At 41.9% G+C, this 22,521-nt stretch overlaps 1 protein-coding gene across 1 annotated transcript in view; it reads right to left on the reverse strand.

Annotated features, from left to right (window-relative positions):
- WASL (WASP like actin nucleation promoting factor) overlaps nt 1-22,521 on the reverse strand; it is a 90,086-nt gene that overhangs the window by 19,255 nt on the left and 48,310 nt on the right. Inside the window, exons 2-8 of the mRNA XM_069764906.1 lie at nt 18,936-19,070; nt 17,259-17,345; nt 15,672-15,768; nt 13,042-13,065; nt 12,153-12,318; nt 10,441-10,483; nt 5,175-5,328 (exon numbers count right to left, since the gene is read on the reverse strand). Coding sequence (XP_069621007.1) covers nt 5,175-5,328; nt 10,441-10,483; nt 12,153-12,318; nt 13,042-13,065; nt 15,672-15,768; nt 17,259-17,345; nt 18,936-19,070 — 706 coding nt within the window. The remainder of the gene's footprint in view (nt 1-5,174; nt 5,329-10,440; nt 10,484-12,152; nt 12,319-13,041; nt 13,066-15,671; nt 15,769-17,258; nt 17,346-18,935; nt 19,071-22,521) is intronic.

Consider the following 22,521-nt stretch of genomic DNA (forward strand, 5'->3'; position numbering starts at 1 on the left):
AGCCAAATTCTATGCCATGGGGGATCGGGCGGGAGCTGTTCTGGCTAGGCGCGTAAGGAGGAGAGAGGCCCAGTCCAAGATTCCATTCCTGCTTGGGTCTGACGGTTCCCACATTTACAATCCTATTCATATTGCTGAGGAGTTTGCCTCCTACTATTCCTCTCTCTATGATCTTGGATCTGATTTGGGGGTCCCTCAGCCCTCGCAGGAGTTAATTTTGGCATTCTTGGAAAAAGCTAACCTCCCCTCGGTCAGCACGGAGCAGCTCTCCTTTCTGAATTCTCCCATTGCCGAATCTGAGCTATCTCAAATTACTAGGGATGCCAATAAGGGTTCTTCTCCTGGACCAGACGGTTTTCCTTACCTTTATTATGCACAGTTTTTCCCTGTCCTTTCCCCTTACCTTCTACGCCTATTTAACAACTGGTTGTCGGTAGGTAGCATCAGAGCTGAGGGATTGGAGGCTTCCATTGCGACTCTTCCTAAACAGGGGAAACCTACAACCTCTCCGGGGGAATTTTCGCCCTATAGCCCTCCTAAACTGCGACGTTAAAATCTATGCTAAAATTTGGGCCAATAGATTACTTTCGGTGCTTCCCAGCCTTATACACCCTGACCAGGTCGGGTTTGTTCCTGGCAGACAGACCAGAGATGGCACTAGGCGGCTGATCGATCTTCTGGATGTGGTGGAGAGGGAGGGTCTGTCGCTTGACGCCGAAAAAGCGTTTGACAGGGTGCACTGGGGATATATTGAGCTTACGTTGGGAAAATTTGGGCTGACTGGGCAAATCTCCCAAGCCATCATGGCATTATATTCCAACCCCTGTGCGTCGGTTCGCTCGGCCGGTTTTAAGTCTCGGACATTCCCCATTTTGAATGGCACGCGCCAGGGCTGCCCCCTCTCGCCCCTCATCTTTGCTCTGATCATGGAGCCTTTGGCTGCCATGGTTAAACAATGTGCAGACATAAAGGGAGTGAGGGTTGGGGGAACTGAACACAAAATTGGTCTCTACGCCGACGATGTGGTTTTGACATGCACCTCGCCTTTAGCCTCGTTAAATGCGATCACCTTGATTTTAACCCAATTTTCTGCGGTCTCGTATTACAAACTTAACCTGACTAAATCCACACTTTATCCCATCTCCCTTCTGGTCGCTCTTCAAATTCAAATTCAATCTAAATATGCATTCATCTGGGCCCCGCTGGGCTTTACGTACCTAGGTATCCGGATAACTAGATTGGATGACATCGTTCGTTCTAACTGTGAAGGGACCCTCTCGTCGGTCAGGAAGGGCATGGATCAGTTATCGTGCTCCTCGTCCTCGCTTTCATGGATGGCCCGTATACAAACTTCGAAAATGTTATTCCTCCCTAAAATTATGTACCTATTTCGCTGCCTCCCCCTTTCCATCCCCTCGAAATTTCTCTCGGCTTTTCAATCGCTTATTGATCGGTTCATCTGGAACAAAAAACCTCACAGGGTCAAGCGTCGTGTTATGTCCCTTCCGTACTCTATGGGTGGGCTGGGCGCTCCTTCGGTTCAGTTTTATTACAGGGCGGCGGTTCTGGAACCTCTTAAACTATGGTGGGAGGGGAATTCACTCTTACCCTGGTTTCTCATTGAGTCCCATTTTGCCCCCAAGAACTCTTAAATTACTCTTAGAGCTCCAGCTACTTCGTGCCCCCCCTGGTGGCCCTTTTCTTCGTACCATCAAGACTGCTACTAAACTTTGGGCGTCACTTTGCTCCTCTCATTTCCTATTTATGTATGATTATGTCTCTGTCCAAGCTCTGGAGTATGCTATTGGGATCATCTCCCTGTCCTCCTGGGGAAGGGGAGCGTGGGGTGCACCGGGTGGCTGACCTGTTCGGCTCGGACGGCCTGCTGTCGTTTGAGGACCTCGCAGGTAGATTTTCTCTCTCTAACAAAGATTTTTTTCAATATCTACAACTTCGTAGTTTCCTTAGGTCACGTCGGCTGTTTGGTGCGCCCCCGCCTCCGACAGAGGACCCGGCTCACCGGTTCTTCAGACCATCTACTATATTGCCCCATGGTATCTCTATCCTTTACAAAGCTCTTGTATCACATGATATTCCTGATAAGCTTCCTTTTATGACTTCCTGGGAGTCTTCACTGGATTTCGAGGCTCCCCTGGAAGACTGGCAATTTGCCATGGTGCATCCATCTAAATTTTCCTCGTGTCTTTGCCATTTGGAACAGGCTAAAAAGATCCAGCTGCATTGGTATCTTACCCCTGTCCGTCTGGCGAAATTCACTCCTTCCTCCTCCCATCTCTGCTGGAAGGGGTATGGGGCTATGGGCTCTGGCTCTCATGTTTGGTGGTCTTGCCCGAAGGTTCAGGTCTTTTGGCGCCAGGTAGAATCCTTGATTGCTGAGGTAACTCATCTTCCCCTTACCCTAAGTGGGCATCTAGCTGTTTTGGGTATTTCCCTTATAGAGCTACCCTCCCCTCTCCGTCCCATGATCTCTAACATTTTGGTCGCTGCTAGACAATGCATTGCGAGCTATTGGAAATCTTCGGGTCTCCCCTCTAGGGCCGAATTGGTTGCTAAAATCAACTTGCACTTCAGCTATGAAGTAATTATGGCTCAAGATCTCCCTAAGAAGAATAAGGTCCTCTCCTGGTGGGACCCTTAGGTGTCCTCTCCCTATGTATCCTTGTCCGCTCATTTAACAGTTATTTTTCTGAAATGTATGATTTGGTTTGCACTGTAACCTTGTATTTCTGTATTGGATGTACTGTGGTTTCTTGATCACCATGTACTTTGTTTTTCCCTCTCTTCCCCTTGCTCCCTCCCTTCTTCCCCTTGATGGTGGTATGTGATATGTGATGTGTTATGTTCTCCTTTTTTTTTGCTCAATAAAAAGTTAATTGGTTAAAAAAAAAAAAACTGGAGTCCTTTCCCTCATAAACCCTAAACTTATGGGTATACCCTGAGGTACTCACACAGTTTGTACAGCTTAATTCGGCACCTGGCCCTCTTACTGGGCAGGTATTACTGGAATTTCAGCTTCCCCTTGAAATAGATGGGACACTCATCCATGCAGATGCTTTTTTGAGGCAGGTACACCACAGCAAAGTTGTTGCTGAAGTGCTCAATGACCATCCGAACTTTGAAAAGACTGTGAAAGTTGGGGTCATCTCAGGGAGTACAACGTGCATTATTATTATAATGTAAAAATGTGTGGATGGCCTCAAAACGTTTACAGGTCATGGCGAAGTGGATGGAACACTGGAGTGATATACAAAACATTAACACTCCAATATTGCCCAAGTTCTGCTACGTCACTAACGCCATGTGAAGAACAAGGCCCCTAAACTTCATTTCTACTGTGTCTACAGGGGACCAGTTAGAAAATGAAGGAGTGAGGTTTTGGAATAAAAATTGCTGGGTGTACAAATTCGCCTTGGTCACCATAAGGTTTACAAAACCCTCAGAGAAAAAGGCTTTGAAAAAGTCTGTTTCTGTGAGGATGGTAGTGTCAAATTGAATACCTGATTGCGCCACAAAACCAGGAATCTGTGGCTTATATTCTTCGGGGGGTGAGGTCCATATGGGTTCAGCAACAGTCAGTGCTAGTTCATTTTCTGTCTTCAGGCATCTACGTGGCAGTTCAGTACCACTTAAGGAAGACAATGAGTCGGAAAAATAAAGGAAAGGGATATCCTCTCCCTCACTGTCAAGTGTTGGAAGCAAGGGAGGCATATGCCTCCTCCGCTGAATATCTGGTATGGGATGACATTTTTTCATGTATGCGGTGTTTATATGCATACCAAACTTTATTCAGATGTGTGTTTGTTTGGTGTAAACTTTTTAGATTAGAAGCGTAAAAAATCTAATCCTAACAACTAATCAAAACTATTTTTCACTCTTTTTTTTTTTTTGCGAAAAGAAATAGCCGGAGGTTGATCAGTGATGTGTTGCTGATCAGCGCTCAACGGCTCTAGGACGGGCGCACGGATGTGATTCTTTTTTTCCCATGCACTCTGAGACTAACCCAAATTCAATTCAGTAAAAAATACTGTAGTAGATGACTATTACTAGTATTTTTTTTACTGTCACTAATCTAAATTATTTTATTCTTTTAAAAACAAAACCCAACCACCGTCAGTGATCAGCGCTCGACGGCTGTTGGATGGACGCACAGATTTTTATTTCCGTAAAAAATACTGTAGTTTACTACGATATATTTGTACTGTCCCTAATATAGTCCAATCAGCTAATTAAGTGATTTTTAAAAAATATTTAGCACAAAAAAAAAAAAAAAAAAATCAGACAGCGCTCGACTGTTGTAGGACACACTCATGGATGTGGTGCAAAATAGGAATAAAAAAATAGGGAAAATAAATTCCTTGATAAAAGCAAGCGCAGGTGCTAATCAGTGGTGTATGTCTGATCACCAGCTCAGGGGCTGGACGACGCGCACACGGAGTGAAGCAAAGGGCAGTGGAGGGGGGACAGGGAATGAAGTTGAGGAAAACAGGATGAGTGCAGATTAGCGATTTGCGCTACTGATGAACACGCGGCAGCTGCAGGATGCCCGCATGAAGGTGGTGAGCAAAGGTTCCAGGAAAACAGCAAGCATGGACATTGATAAGTGATTTACGTCACTGATTAACACTTGGCGGCTTCAGTATGCATTAAAAAGAGAAAAACTGCCAAAAATCGAGTTCTAATCAGCGATCAAGTTCTAAAAAACTGTCAAAATGCAATTTGCTAATGCTGAAATGTAACATGTGCATATTAGCATTACTTTTTTTTGTGGAATGTTAAGTATTTTGGAAGATCAAAGAAACAGGTATCAGAATAATTGTCAGACCAGTGTGAGCAGTTGATGTAAAGGGAAAGTGCTGTAAAATTACCAGTCAGATGTCTTATGCTGCCATCTAGAGGTCAATAGGAAAACTAACATTTCAGCACCCAATTTCATAAACATGGTAAGACTATATGAATCGAAAGAAAAACAAAGACTTATCCACTGTTTGTGAACTAAACTCGTCAGGCTTTAGTGGCTTCTGTATTTAAACAAAAAACTGTATGAGAGGTATTATTCTCTTTTGGGGAAAAAAAACATGGGTTCCATCCGGGAAATAGACAGAATATTAAAACCACACTTTTCCTTCTCAGATTAGCAATCACATAGAACTCACCTTGCCTGCGTAACTCATTTTTTACAGCCTCAACACCTCCAGTATTTTCAATGAAGTCGTATATGAGCTTTGAGGTTTCCTTATCTTTCAGCTGAGCTTCAGAGATTCCACATAAGTCAAACAATTTTTTCAGTTCTGGGTCCAAATTATTCACCTAAAACATGAAAAAAATAAAATGTTAAGGGATACAATTCTACATATGCCCCAAAATAACACAAATACCTGGTGTGACTTACAACAGATCAAGTCATTCGCACATTGATTTCTATGGACTTGTATATACCACTGAGGCGGTTGGCCTCAATGATTAAATAACATTAGGCTACTGAGAGGGTTAAGTTGATGGGACTTTGGTTCCGAGATTTAAGAGCAACCAAAAGATTCTGGATGAAAAAAAAAACAAACATTGTTCCATTATCCAGCCGAGGGCTCACAGGTGTAATAGCAGCTGGGTTAGCTCAGCAGCGAGGAATTGTGCTGGAGCTGAACAAGAGGCGTGTGTCTGGTGAACGCGGTTAATACTACTTGGACTAATATTACCTGGAACAACAAGATTTGGGAGGCTGCTATTTACCTTGATACATTGTGCCTGACGAAAGGACTGCTTATGTTATTTGTACTGGAGAAAGGCAGTTATCATTTTGGAGTTATAAAGGTGTATGATGGACAACAAACTTTATGCTGTTTGATATAAAAACCCGGTGCATGTGGGTACGTACGCAAGCAGCTACCAGAGGGTTGAAACCCTACAATATTATTCATATATCTTAATGTATTGATGTCTGACATTTTAATGGATCGTGTGACCTTCAAAAAGGCTTTAGAACTGCACATGTAATGGTAAACTGCAGACTAATAGCATTTAAATCCACGGTGGCACAGTGGATAGCACAGCAGCCTTGCAGCGCTGAGGTCCTGGGTTCAAGCCCCACTGCATGGAGTTTGTATGTTCTCTCCGTGTTTGCGTGGGTTTCCTCCGGGTTCTCCGGTTTCCTCCCACATTCCAAAGACTTACTGATAGGGAATTTAGATTGTGAGCCCCATCGGTGACAGCGATGATAATGTGTGCAAAACTGTAAAGCGCTGCGGAATATGTTAGCGCTATATAAAAATAATGATTATTATTATGTCTGGCTGGCTTATTGGAAGCACAGCTTACAGGGGGAAAGTGAAGTTATATTCAGCCTACCACCACAGGCCTCCAGTCATAGGGGGATACAGGGGGCTTGTACAGTCACCTCAAAGTGAGGGATTACAGCGCACTCCGTTTAGTGAGCACTGAATCCCGATAAATGCAAAATGGTTACACAGACAATATAACTTCGTTTTCTCTTTGTAGTCATTGCTTTAATAAGCCAGCCCCACTGGATTTAAATACTATTTAACTACAGATTACCACTATTTCTGTAAGTAAATGGCAGTTTTGGTGTGGACTGGTTCCCTTTAAACCAACCTAGAACTGCAAGACAATACACGAGTGAAAAGATTTGCATGATAATAGGCTGAAAAGACCCCCCATCCTTTGTACTAATTTTACATCTTAGGACCCGCTGAGGCTGTCTCTGGATCAGAGAGAATGCACATGAAAACGTTCCAATGCACGCAGGAGAAAACACATGGGATAACACTTTTAGAGGGGTAACGGCAACCGCTGGACTCCGTACCATAAATTCACATACAGGTTATCAGAAAGCTTACAGCCTAGTAGTCTGGACGGCTGCGTAATCAGGCATCTGGGCATACTATTGTGTCATTCCACATCAAGTGGACCAGTTTTAAAAATCGTCCCCACTCGACCTTCTCCGATTTTGCTGAAAATTTATAAGGATGTACATGTATGTTTGAAAAGAGGTTCTGTAAATTTTTAGGGCCAGATCTCAAATACATTGGGCACTGTTGACCTTTCACTGGAGGTTCCACCAAGCCTGCGGCTTCAGCTAAGTGGATTTTGCAAACTTTGGCACATAGCCATTAGAGTTCTATACTGGCTATGATGCTGAAATTTGGCATACTAGCTCAACTTTTGGTGCTAAATACGATAAAATTATTACCGGCTATGACAAAACAATATTTCGGCCGCAATTTTGTGTCAAAGTAGCTTGAAAAACGCGTTGCATAAAATTTATGCCGAACTTTGCCCATATATAACTCAAGACCAAAAACCAATAGTAACTGGTGCTTTGCCCTGTACACCAAACATGTACATGACTTTGCATTGCTGCAATATCATGGTCAAAGCATATGTTTTTGTGGAAATATTCACACCCACATATGATGAAAAACTTAAAAAAACCCGGATTTTACCTATTTTTAGGTTAAATTTCTCAAAAAGGGTACCCCTAAAATATATTAATTCTGATATCATTAGAAAGAGCACATTTTTCTCTACAAGGATCATTGTTTGTTTTTTTGGAGTCTCAGTTTAAGAAATGAAAAATGCCACTGAACATGGTGTTATTTATTGATACGCAATGAATGGTAACTGCACTATTCAAACCCTTGCGTTGGTCCATGGTGGTTATACCACAACCAATTCCCTAAGAATTGGTATGATAATCTTATTAAGAATTGTAATAATGCTGTCTTTCGAGAATTGGCAGCCCCATTGCCTAGGAGCCATGGCCGATAGCTGTGCAAGGCGAGCCTCGGGCGGTCTCTTTATCGCAGGTTCCAAAGCCTGAGGGGGTGTCTTTGCCTAGGATCCCAAGCCTAATATTGGGTATCTTAAGTTGGTTCCCAAGCCATAATGTTCAGTCTAAGTGGTCTGGAATTGTTGCTGAATTTGCAACATAATGGGTTCAGAGAAGCTGTATTGTCGGCTCATTGCTGTTGCAGCTGGTGCTGGAATTATTGCAATGATTGACTGCTCGGGAATCCAGCATGTATCATTTCTCACAGGCCAGTGAAAGAAGCTAGCTGGTCCATGAGGATGCATAAAATTTATTAATGCATCATGCTCGTCGACTGAAATTTCAGAAATATTTCCAATCCACCAGTTCCTATCGTAAATGCAGGCAATGTATTGCCCTGGCTGGAGGTTTGCAATGGGCACAAAAGGCATTTCTGATCTGACAGATCTATCTACATGGGCAATGAAAGATGATGGGTCATTTGACACCCTTGAAATGCGAATCTTTGTCATCAATTGGCACAAACTGGTGATTTTCTCTTGTTCCAGCAATTGTATGTCCATCTTTGAACCTTTCCTCTTGAACTACCCGTATTTCGTCAATTTTTTCTTTTGGAACAAAAAAAAACTTGATTCCTTGCATTTGCTCGTTGCAAAAGTTGAATAAATCCACCGGGGTCAGTATTTGGTTTTCAGTTGGGCGTTGAAGACTGGCACAAGCTGCCAACCTCTTTGCTGTCCCTCCAATCCCATCACAGGGCGACTTTCCATGACTGGTACCAAAAAAATTCCATTCAGAGCGGATATTGAAATCAGCATTGTGGTGGCACAAGTTGAGAGAATTTTTGAAATTTTTGTACTGGGCTGCAGATCCATCGCTGAAATACTGACCCCGGTGGATTTATTCAACTTTTGCAACGAGCAAATGCAAGGAATCAAGTTTTTTTTTGTTCCAAAAGAAAAAATTGACGAAATACGGGTAGTTCAAGAGGAAAGGTTCAAAGATGGACATACAATTGCTGGAACAAGAGAAAATCACCAGTTTGTGCCAATTGATGACAAAGATTCGCATTTCAAGGGTGTCAAATGACCCACCATCTTTCATTGCCCATGTAGATAGATCTGTCAGATCAGAAATGCCTTTTGTGCCCATTGCAAACCTCCAGCCAGGGCAATACATTGCCTGCATTTACGACAGGAACTGGTGGATTGGAAATATTTCTGAAATTTCAGTCGACGAGCATGATGCATTAATAAATTTTATGCATCCTCATGGACCAGCTAGTACTTTCACTGGCCTGTGAGAAATGATACATGCTGGATTCCCGAGCAGTCAATCATTGCAATAATTCCAGCACCAGCTGCAACAGCAATGAGCCGACAATACAGCTTCTCTGAACCCATTATGTTGCAAATTCAGCAACAATTCCAGACCACTTAGACTGAACATTATAGCTTGGGAACCAACAAAAGATACCCAATATTAGGCTTGGGATCCTAGGCAAAGACACCCACCCCCTCAGGCTTCGGAACCTGCGATAAAAAGACCGCCCGAGGCTCGCCTTGCACGGCTATCGGCCATGGCTCCTAGGCGATGGGGCTGCCAATTCTCGAAAGACAGCATTATTACAATTCTTAATAAGATTATCATACCAATTCTTAGGGAATTGGTTGTGGTATAACCACCATGGACCAACGCAAGGGTTTGAATAGTGCAGTTACCATTCATTGCGTATTAATAAATAACACCATGTTCAGTGGCATTTTTCATTTCTTAAACTGAGAGACTCCAAAAAAACAAACAATGATCCTTGTAGAGAAAAATGTGCTCTTTCTAATGATATCAGAATTAATATATTTTAGGGGTACCCTTTTTGAGAAATTTGACCTAAAAATAGGTAAAATCCGGGTTTTAAGTTTTTCATCATATGTGGGTGTGAATATTTCCACAAATACATATATTCTTTGACCGTGATATTGCAGCAATGCAAAGTCATGTACATGTTTGGTGTACAGTGCAAAGCACCAGTTACTATTGGTTTTTGGTCTTGAGTTATAGATGGGCAAAGTTCGGCATAGATTTTATGCAACGTGTTTTTCAAGCTACTTTGACACAAAATTGCGGCCGAAATATTGTTTTGTCATAACCGGTAATAATTTTATCGTGTTTAGCACCAAAAGTTGAGCTAGTATGCCAAATTTCAGCATCATAGCCAGTATAGAACTCTAATGGCTATGTGCCAAAGTTTGCAAAATCCACTTAGCTGGAACCTCCAGTGAAAGGTCAACAGTGCCCAATGTATTTGAGATCTGGCCCTAAAAATTTACAGAACCTCTTTTCAAACATACATGTACATCCTTATAAATTTTCAGCAAAAATCGGAGAAGGTCGAGTGGGGACCACTGGTCCACTTGACATGGAATTACCCTATTCTGACATGACTCATATAGCTAAGTGATTCATTATGACATTGATCTATAGCTGGTGAAACATTACCTACAAAAATAAAAAAGCAAGCGGCGTTCTTTAATTAGCAGTTGCTTGACACAAAGTAGGCTGTAATTTCACTAATATGCACATTACTACCTACATCTGACAACAGTGATTTATATAGCTTTCTTATACCATATACTTACATCAAAGCCGGTGTTTGGATCCCATCCCACATGTCCAATGTGTCTAAATAAAGCACATCAAGGTTACATAAAGCTATATATCGACATCTGGCAAATATACATAGATCATTCAGGAAATATAGACCGTTGTGCAAAATGTCTTACCCAGTGGACAACAGGGCTCCACACAAGACACGTTCAATGAATGAGGATGGCTATTAAAGGGACCCATCATCAGATTCATGCTGCCAGAATTACAGGCAATTGCAGCCAGGTTATGTTTTACTCTGAAGTGTGCAGCATTTTGAAGCAATCATACTTTTTAAAGTCGGCCAGGGACAAGGTTTCGGCTGACTGATCTGAAGTGGTCCTTGGCTGCAGCATTTCAAAGTAAAACACTGAAATCTCTCTAGTTGGATGAATCTGATGGAAGGGTCCCTTTAATAATTTCAACATGCCGATTCATTAAAGGGAAACTGTCACCCCAAAATTCTCCTATAAGCTAAGGCCAAAGGCATCAGGGCTTATCTACAGCACTCTGTAATGCTGTAGATAAGCCCCCGATGTATCCTGTAAGATGAGAAAAAGAGGTTAGATTATACTCACCCAGGGGCGGTCCGGTCCGATGGGCGCCGCGGTCCTGGGCCTCCCATCTTCATGCGATGACATCCTCTTCCTCGTTTCCTGCTGAGGCTCCGGCGCAGGCGTACTTTATCTTCCCTGTAGAGGGCAGCGCAAAGTGCTGCAGTGCCCAGGCACTGGGCCTCTCCGACCTTTCCCGGCACCTGCACACTGAAGTACTCCGCTCTGCCCTCAACAGGTCTGGACCAATCTGCAACAACCGTCTTAACATGGCCTAAAAAGTCCTTCCCGAGATCCCCACAGACACCTCCCACTTGTTGGAGGGCGAGTCTAGGTGCAGCATATATCTTCGGCAGTCAGTTTTGTCACATCACGTTACATGTTTATTTTGCTGACAATTTGGAAAGGTTAAAATCTGGGGCCCAAATCCATAGCATGCTCAAAAAAAGCCTAAGAAATTCACAACAAGAAAACGGCATTTTGAAAACCCCATTCACCTCTTTTGCATTGTGTATTTCATTTTGGATTTTCAAAAGAAAACCAGGACCAAAAATCTTCCATATCTAGCCGTATTCGTGAAGGTAAACACGGACTGCATACTTAATATCAGCACCATGTCAATTTATGCTGACTCTAGCCCTTGTGGCAAAGTGTGCGGCTTAACTGGAATATGTCTATAGTGTTATTTACCACTGTGTAATTAACTATGCACATAGCCTAGCACTAGATAACCCATTTAACCCTTTATCTACATTTCGAAGCGGATTTTGAATGCAGTGAGCCCAAATTTGATGACAATTGTAAAAGTAATGCCACCTATGAGGTTCTAATGCAGGGCTGTCTTTGAAGGAAGATTCTACCCCGAATCATTTTTCATATGCAATAGCTGTTTACAGAGAAGGGTGTTGGCGCACCTTCACAGTTTATTGCTATAGATATCAGATAATTCTTAGCTAGGAAATGCAGTTGGCTACAAATACTGCACAGATAAAGTGATTTAACCTAGGCATGTCTGTCATGTAGTGGCCTCCGTTCAGCAAAGTTTATACTTATGACAAGGTGAAACCAAAACCAAGGCTATATGATGCAAAAGCACAGCTTGCCAAAACACTTTAAAAACAAGTGAATTTCTATGGCTGCTATTTACTTACTGGAAGTTACTAGGTGTCCCAATGTCTGCCTTGGTAATTTTTTTCTTCTTATTTTTTCCCTTTTTCTTGTCTTTGCTATAAGGAATGTTATTCATTTGTGCACTGTATCGCGGAGTGGCGATTTCAGGATGTATGATGTCAACCGTTGCCATGGGAAGACTTGGGCCTGCAAAAGGATAATGGAATACAGCAGACTGAAAAATTCAATTCTTACAATTCAGAAATAATCTTAATCTTCTTACACAACATGTAGTGGTTCTTGTGGAGCATCAGACCTGACAGTACATTGTAATGACCAAAAATACAGTACATAAAGTAACCACCATTCAAGGAGGGAACACAGTAAGGGTATGTGCCCATTATCAGTAAACGATCCAGGTTGGACGCTGCATATTTGTGCAGCGCCAAGATGTTACAGCATAACGGATGGTATTCCAAGAAATCCCATGCCCACTCTGCGTCCAGACGCTCGCGGCTCAACCAGCAGAGACTGACAAGTGTCGCGTCTCTACAGACTGCAGCATGTCAATTTCTCTTGCGGAGACACAAGGGAAACTTCACCCATACAATCTATTAGACATGGTGAATCCGCACAGTTCAGTAAACACGTGCATCAACCTGCGTTCAATAGACGGCAGCGCTTTGGATGCAGTGAACATGCACTGTGACCAAGGCGCTGCCAATTCCAGATGGTGAGCACATACCGTAACTCGGCAGTGTCTTCAAATGGATTTACAATGATGAGGTTACTTGCACCTCAATTCATAAAGTGTAACAACAAAACTCAGTATCCGACACAGCAAACTTGTCACCAGACTAGTGATACTTAAAAAGGGTTTAAAAAAAAAAACAAAAAACAAAACAAACCCTCAAACCTTCTGTAACTTACCATTGAGAGGTTCTCTCTTTTTATCTGGAAGAGAAAAATACCATTATAGAACTCTATAGGTATTACTAACCAATGTGACTTGCATTCATTTAGCTATAATGTAGTAACACAATACAACAAGGAATAGAAGAATATACATTTAAATACAACTTATATCAATCAATTAAAATGTATTTTCCACACTTATAAAATCAATGTCTATTGGGCCCCGGCAGACAGATCATTGGTATGGTGACTAAATATCTGACAAAGCACAAACACAATTGTTTATTTCTCATGTGGGAACCCCACTAGGTATAGACACAGGTAATGAGCCAATCACGGGCCTCCCCCTTTTTTTGATTGAACACAAATGGAGGTATATAACCATCTGTGTGTGTGGATATAGATAGCCACAGGGTTGTCGGATATTGCAGTGTGATAATAGATCTAATAATACCACCTTCTAGAATCATGTGCAAAAAAGTTAATTTTCAACTCTAAATACAGGCATCAATCTATTCATTCCTAATAAAGTTTTGAATTCATCAAATAGTAAGCACTTTTAGATCTCACCTGTTTTATAGATCAAGCAGATGCTCATAAAGTGATGAGTGCATTATATAATGAACATACATTTGAATAAATCAGATAACTGCTAATAAAATGATGATCATATAGCATTACAGCATATAATGAAAAGGAATGATCTCACCTGTCTGTCTTTATTGATCTACCAAAGAGAATTTGATGCCGTCTATCCCTTACGTACGTCTGATCCTCAAACCCATTGACTCCCGCTTAGGATTCATCAGGGGATCTGCTCTGCTATTTTACTTACACACACATCCCTATGTATAACTCTAATAGAGCAGTGAAAATTTTGCAAATATGCAAAGTTTTTAACCCCTTCAAGTCGCGGCCCTTTTTCGTTTTTGCGTTTTCATTTTTCACTTCCCTCCTTCCCAGAGCCATAACTTTTTTATTTTTCCGTCAATATGGTCATGTGAGGGCTTATTTTTTGCGGGACGAGTTGTACTTTTGAACGACACCATTGGTTTTACCATGGCTTTTACTAGAAAACGGGAAAAAAATTCCAAGTGCGGTGAAATTGCAAAAAAAGTGCAATCCCACACTTGTTTTTTGTTTGGCTTTTTTGCTAGGTTCATTAAATGCTAAAACTGACCTGCCATTATGATTCTATAGGTCATTACTAGTTCATAGACATCTAACATGTCTAGGTTATTTTTTATCCAAGTGGTGAAAAAAATTCAAAACTTTGCTTAAAAAAAAAAAAAAAAATCCATTTTCCGATACTCGAAGCGTCTCCATTTTTCGTGATCTGGGGTCGGGTGAGGGCTTATTTTTTGCGTGCCGAGCTGACGTTTTTAATGATACCATTTCAGTACAGATACGTTCTTTTGATCGCCCGTTATTGCATTTTAATGCAATGTCAAGGCGACCAAAAAAACGTAATTCTGGCGTTTCGGATTTTTTTCTCGCTACGCTGTTTAGTGATCAGGTTAATGCTTTTTTTTTTATTGATAGATTGGGCGATTCTGAACGCGGCGATACCAAATACGTGTAGGGTTTTTTTTGTTTTTTTTATTTAGGATGGGGCGAAAGGGGGGTGATTTAAACTTTAATATTTTTTATATTTTTTTATATTTTTAAAAACATTTTTATTTTTATTATTTTTTTTTACTTGTGCCATGCTTCAATAGCCTCTATGGGAGGCTAGAAGCTGGCATAGCCTGATCGGCTCTGCTGCATAGCAGCGATCAGATCGCTGCTATGTAGCTGAATTGCAGGCTTGCTATGAGCGCCGACCACAGGGGGGCACTCACAGCAGGCCGGCATCAGTAACAATAAAGGTCTCAAGGACCTCTATGGTTACCTTCCTGATGCATCGCCGACCCACGATCATGTGACGGGGGTCGGCGATGACATTTCCGGCCGCCCGGCCGGAAGCGCCAGTTAAATGCCGCTGTCTGCGTTTGACAGCGGCATTTAACAGGTTAATAGCGGCGGGTGAATAGCGATTTCACCCGCCGCTATTGCGCGCACATGTCAGTTGTACAAAACAGCTGACATGTCGCGACTTTGATGTGGGCTCACCGCCGGAGCCCACATCAAAGGGGGAGACACGACATGCGCAGTAATAGTACGGCGCATGTCGTGAAAAGGTTAATGCCATATATATCAAAGTTAATAATATTTATAAACAAGCTTTGTAAAGTTGCAAACTTTAGGTTGTGCTAAAATTCTTAAATTTTGTGGTTTATGGCGTTTTCGTTCCATTTTCTCCCAGCTACAAAAAATTAGGGGCAAGCCTGGAGCCACGACGAGTGGAGTCGCTTGTTTGATAGACCCAATTCATTAAGAAGAGCATAGGACAACGGCACATTTTATCAACCCTAGGGAACACCGCCTGCCTTGATGAATAGGGGCCTAAGTAAGAAAAATAAAGCTGTCAAAAGGACCACGTCCCCAGACCACTACAAATGGGTGACTGGACACTTCTCTTCCAACTACACCATGTAGTAAACTGCAATACTGGTCTCAGCAGATGGCCTACAAATATACCATTATTCCAAACCAATACAAAGATTATCAATCACGGATTACCAATACAAGGTTATCGATCATACCAGGTTTTTTAGGCCTTCTGGCAAGCAATTCCGCTATCGCTTTCCGGAATCTTTTGGCCTCCTCTTCACTTGCAAAGTTTAGACCAATTTGACATGCCTGTAGCACAAGAAGAAAAACAATTCATAAGTTCAATAAGAGATCTTTCTGTCCCTTAAAAACCATTTTCCAACCAAGGACGGATATACCTATAATGTGACATTTATAGGAAACTTGTCAATAGATTCCTACTGCAAAATGTAGGGCATGAATCAAAGCCCGACTGCAGGTGGGTATGCTTTATGCTGCGGCGTTTCAGAGTAAACATACTTTAAACAGCCGGCCGGTGAATATAAAGAGAAACCTAACTAGTCTGGTGTGGTTTCTGGAGGCTGCTCCCCGTCCCACTCACCATGACCGACAGGCCTCATGTTTATGTACACACATTGGAAGAGAACTAGCAAACTGAAGTGGGATGGGAAGAAACCAGCAGGGACCACCTCAGAATAGTAATGCCTCCATCTTTAAGGTACCGTCACACTAGACGATATCGCTAGCGATCCGTGACGTTGCAGCGTCCTCGCTAGCGATATCGTCCAGTGTGACAGGCAGCAGCGATCAGGCCCCTGCTGTGATGTCGCTGGTCGGGGAAGAAAGGCCAGAACTTTATTTCGTCGCTGGCTCTCCCGCTGACATCGCTGAATCGGTGTGTGTGTGACACCGATTCAGCGATGTCTTCGCTGGTAACCATGGTAAACATCGGGTTACTAAGCGCAGGGCCGCGCTTAGTAACCCGATGTTTACCCTGGTTACCATCGTTAAAGTAAAAAAACAACCACTACATACTTACCTACCGCTGTCTGTCCTCGGCGCTCTGCTTCTCTGGTCTGGCTGTGAGCACAGCGGCCGGAAAGCAGAGCGGTGACGTCACCGCTCTGCTTTCCGGCCGCTGTGCTCACAGCCAGACCAGAGAAGCAGAGCGCCGAGGACAGACAGCGGTAGGTAAGTATGTAGTGTTTGTTTTTTTACTTTTAGGATGGTAACCAGGGTAAACATCGGGTTACTAAGCGCGGCCCTGCGCTTAGTAACCCGATGTTTACCCTGGTTACCGGCATCGTTGGTCGCTGGAGAGCTGTCTGTGTGACAGCTCTCCAGCGACCAAACAGCGACGCTGCAGCGATCCGAATCGTTGTCGGTATCGCTGCAGCGTCGCTTAGTGTGACGGTACCTTTAGTCCCAAGCCAGCTTTCAAAGTAGGTTTACTCAAACACAGCAGGATTTCAGTGTAAAACATACCTGGCTGCAATCACGTCTACATCACGTCACCAAAATGAGAAGAGACATTTTTTCTGACATTATCCAATGTCAATGGAACTCTTCCATCTTTTTTACTTTGGAAACTTCTCACTGAACTAGGTACAAAGTTTAAACTTTTTTTTTAGCTTTTTTGGGGAAACCAGAAAACGCCTTTCTTGCATGATTTAGAGCATATTTATAAGAGGTGAAGTTTTTTATCAATGCTAAAACCTAGCAATGATTCTACAATGGATTTAACACTGAAGAGGTGGTATATCTGCTATACAACATATGTATACAGTTTATTTACTTACATCACCAGCAAACGTGTGAAAATATGATCTTGGGCTATTATATACAAAGTTATAATAAAGTTCTTGTTCATAGAGTTGCCGACCATCCTAAGGAAGAAAAAAAAAATTGATTAAAACATTGGCTATTTGTTTAATTCATTTTAGAGAAATATAAAACAATTAAACAACAAATTACTTCTGGCTACAAGTAAGCTGAGCAGCAGCACTAAATGCCAAGCAGCAGCTGCAAAAGCAAACACGATTTTAGGGTGTATAAAAAGAGAAAATCTTGTGATCCCAACATATTTTTACCCCTCTCAATCACTGGTGAGGCCACATCTAGAATATGGGATGCAGTTTTGGGCTCAACATGTTAAAAAGGATAATCAGTTCAAAATCAGACAACTACATTATTACAAGGGATGGAAGGCCTCAAATGATGAAAGATAGGAAAGCTGGGCTTGCTTAGCTTAGAAAAAAAAATACATCTCATTAATATATATAAATATATGTGTCGTCAGTATAAAGGACTAGCGCATAACTTATTCCATCCAAAGATCATACTGATGATTAGGGGGCACTCATTACGGATGGAAGAAAGGAGATTCCAGCAGCTAAATAAGAAAGGGTTCTTTACAGTTAGAGCAGTCAGAATGTGGCATGCCCTACCACAAGAGGTAGTGATGGCAAACAATATAAGACCTCTTAAAAAAGGGAGAGGAAAAAAAAAAGTTGCTTTGTCAGCTAACCCACATGTAGACAGGAATCCGGAGAATGGAAGACAGCGGTGCAGCAGGAAAACCAATCAATCACAAAGGAAGGTCCAGCTCCACGATATCCATAAAAATTATTTATTAAAAAAAAATCTTTTGGATACATTCGGAATAATTGTCACAAGCCCCCTACAAGGCTAATTTTTATGGATATCATGGAGCTGGACCTTCCTTCGTGATCGATTGGTTTTCCTGCTTTAAAAAAAAAAAGGCTGCATGATTTCTTCAGTACATAACATTGTGGGTCATAGATAATTTAGTGACACAATGTATAACTTGTGGACTGGTGGAGAAAGGTTGAACTTGATTGACCTAGGTCTTTTTTCAACCTTTGTAACTATGTAAATTATAAAAAAAATAATTGAAAAGTGACAGGAGATGAAAAACACTGATGTTTTGATGTAAAATACTTGGACTGGGTCACCGTTTTCAGTTAGTACAAGTTTCAGAGTTGGACACCCTTCACATGTTTATTTAACCATTAATGACATCGGCAGAGCAAACTGGTATCTGGGGTATGGAGCGGGATCACCCCATACCCAGCGTATGATGGCTGTGTGTCACAGCCAGGACCTGGCTCTAGCAGAGGAGGTAGGTGTCTATCTCTTTGTACCCTGGATAAGAGCAGTACGAAAATGGAACACTCTACCATTGGAGGTTGTAATGGTTAATTCGTGGAGTTCAAGTGGAGCTCTGGGTGTTTTTCTCTAATGTTGTATCACAAGTTACTCAGGGGTTTTAGTCTTCTACTCTGTCAACACTGCAGGATTACAGGTTAGATCTGATTCACCCTTGTGTTTCTTTAGCCTTATCCACAGTGTAAACACTCACATGCTTCCAAAGAGAAGAGCTTGGAGCATTACCTTCTGCAGATACTTGTGTCTTATGTGGAAGAATGGATGCAAGACACGCAACTGTGACTTACCTTGATATCATACACTCTAATGAAATATGATCTTTGCGGATTGTCCTTCACCAGGCATACTACTCCACAGCATTTCTTCACCCACATAGAATTGCGGTCTGAGGCATACAGTTGAACAACAGCTGAATTAATGGTCTGTAAAAAGAGGTGAAGAACAAAAATGGTTCAATTACAATCAGACAGGGTGGATAAAAATCAAAGTTTTAAAAAAAAAAAAAAAAAAAAAAAATCAGATTTTTTTTATTTAAATCGGATTTTTTTCAATAAACTGCTTTTTGAGGAAAATATTTTACCATCCAAAGGTTCTTCCATCATGAGATAAAGCTGAGTTGTTTAACTCAGTAGAATAAAGGCTGTATATGTGTAACATTCACAATGCCATGCTCTTCCAGAGGTTTCTGTAGGATTAGTGGGCAGTTTCTCTCCTATATTATCACAGACGCTCGCTTTACTTACGCAGTTCTCAAAACTGAATTTGACTCCGCAGAGGTCCCAGCCTCTTCTTCACGGCAAAAATGTTACAACATGAACAGAGTTGAGAAAAAGACCTTAATCCTATTGTTCTACAAACCTATGAATACAGAATCAACCCCTTGAGTGCCAAGTCCAAGAAGTTAGACAATATGTTTCTGATTGTTTGGAGTGGAATAGATCTGCACAACACAAGAAGAATGTGAATCTAAGTGTGAGGAGGAGGAAGGGCAAGCAGACAAGAAAATGAAAGTGAAACTTTGAGCACAATACTGCAGCATAGCCACAGACAGACAAGTCTGGATCTGTTTGTGTGTACGATCTGAGGTTTATTACATTCTTTCCTTATAATGGCAGCAGGCCGTAAAAGAGACCCAGTTTGGGAATATTTTAATGAAGCTCCTTCGCCTATCGGTAAGGCAGGCATGCGTGCAAAATGCAAACGATGCAACAAAGAGATGCAAGGCCTGGTGGCGCGAATGAGGCAACATCATGAGAAGTGCGGTGATGAAGATGACTCATCTTCATCACCGCACTTCTCATGATCCATGCCACTCATCTTCATCACCGCACTTCTCATGATGTTGCCTCATTCGCGCCACCAGGCCTTGCATCTCTTTGTTGCATCGTTTGCATTTTGCACGCATGCCTGCCTTACCGATAGGTGAAGGAGCTTCATTAAAATATTCCCAAACTGGGTCTCTTACGGCCTGCTGCCATTATAAGGAAAGAATGTAATAAACCTCAGATCGTACACACAAACAGATCCAGACTTGTCTGTCTGTGGCTATGCTGCAGTATTGTGCTCAAAGTTTCACTTTCATTTTCTTGTCTGCTTGCCCTTCCTCCTCCTCACACTTAGATTCACATTCTTCTTGTGTTGTGCAGATCTATTCCACTCCAAACAATCAGAAACATTGTCTAACTTCTTGGACTTGGCACTCAAGGGGTTGATTCTGTATTCATAGGTTTGTAGAACAATAGGATTAAGGTCTTTTTCTCAACTCTGTTCATGTTGTAACATTTTTGCCGTGAAGAAGAAGCTGGGACCTCTGCGGAGTCAAATTCAGTTAGGTAGAAACTTTGATTTAAATCACGGATTTAAATCAAGCCTTACTGACTAGTGATTTAAATCGTGATTTAAATCAGTTAGATGTAAATCAAATCCACCCTGCAATCAGATATCATAAAAATCTTGTTATATTTTCTACGTCTGCCACCACAACCATTTTGTTTTTCTTCCATTGACTCAATGCATTTAAAATGGAAAAAAAAAGAAGCAAAATGCGATGGGATGGTTTCTTTTTTTTTTTTTAAATAAAGACTTCTTACCATAGTGCTACCTTTTCTAATCACATCAACAGAGAAACAGGCCCCATGCACTGTTGTGTTCAGACACTCATACGCGATAGTACGGGGAACCTAAAGAGGTGTGCTTAGGCAAATACCTCCAAAAATAGGGTCTTTGTGATTTTAACAGGCATTCCTGGAGCAAAGCTTAGAGTGTTGGCAGATCTCACCAACACTCCTTACTAGCCTAGCACACGCTACTATCACCGACCAAAAGTCATGTCCGTAAAGTCATAAGTCATGGTGCACTTTCGACCAGTCACTGGAAAGCAACAAAAAACAGAAATGTGAAATCTGCTCCAAATAAAAGAAAAACTCTCCCATACCTATTCAGTGCAGTTCAATGTGGGCTCCATTTGTTGCCCTACACACATCCAAACAATAGTGAAGTTCTTGCCACACACAGTAAGGACGTCTGGTGTAACAGTGAATAACATCTGTGATTCTGTTTTAAGTGGTTAATGTCATTGATACATTCAATGTACACATGTTGCTTCACATAACCCCAAAAGTAAAAAAGTCTAAGGGCGTCAGATCCGGGTATCATTGTGGTTATGGATTTAGGCTATGTGCACACGTTGCAGATTATTTGCGGTTTTTTAGCGTTTTTGCGCTATAAAAACGCTATAAAACCGCAAATAATCTGCATACATTAAGCATCCTATCATTTTTAATGAAATCCGCAATTTCTGTGCACATGATGTACGTTTTTCCGCATGAAAAACGCATTGCGGAAAAATAATGAACCTGCTCATTATTTTTGCGTTTTTTTCGCTGTTTTCCCACTGTCTAATGCATTGGGAAGTGTCTGGGAAAAACCGCGCAAAAAAACGTGCAAAAACCGCGCAAAAAAACGCATGCGGATTTCATGCGGAAACCTGGCAGAAATGTCCGGATTTCCACAGGAATTTTCTGCATGAATTCCTGAACGTGTGCACATAGCCTAACAGATTCCCTGCCTATCTACCGCTGGGGGAATGATCTATCCAGAAACTCACGAACAATGGTGGCGTAGCGTGGAGGAGCGCCGTCCTGTTAAAAGATGACACTATCTGGAAATTGTGGCACTGCATACAATTCCAACATGTCAAGATACGTGTCACAGACCGCTCCGAGAAAGAAAAAAAAAAAAAAAAAAAAAAAAGGGCCTATCACAGGGATTTTCCACCAAACTGTCGGTTGCCTTCAACTACTTATCTCTATTCCTGTGGTGGGGCTTCGTTATAAACGCGCTGATATTCACGTAGCACTTTGGTCATAGATTCGAATTTAGTAAGCCACAGAACACACAACTTTCATCTCGACTGGCATGGAAAACCACACAGCTGGCATAAGCTTGTGGTAGCATGATGTCACAGACCTGGCAGTGTATTAATCAGAGTTCAGTTTATCAGGGGCTAATCTGACTGGGGGTTCAGCAACAGCTTAAATGAGTTTGTGTTCGATTTGTTCTTGTTATCCCTCCTCATGAACAGGTCTGATATGATTGGGCCAGGAAGGGGCACCAAAATGTAAACTATAAATAGATCCTGTGACTGGTCAGAAGTGCACCATGACTTTACGGACACACTATATTAATTCCCTTAATAAAACAACTTTTTTTTATTAACTGTCTGGGTGTTATGTTTGACACCAATCTCTTACCCGCTCTTGCCGCTTACACCTAAAGAACATCTCTAGAATCAGCCCTTTTCTCACCATGGAAACAACAAAAACCCTAACTGTCGCCCTGATCCACTCCCGCCTGGACTACTGTAACGCTCTA

Source organism: Ranitomeya imitator, chromosome 4, assembly GCF_032444005.1.
Source record: "Ranitomeya imitator isolate aRanImi1 chromosome 4, aRanImi1.pri, whole genome shotgun sequence".
Taxonomy (NCBI): domain Eukaryota; kingdom Metazoa; phylum Chordata; class Amphibia; order Anura; family Dendrobatidae; genus Ranitomeya; species Ranitomeya imitator.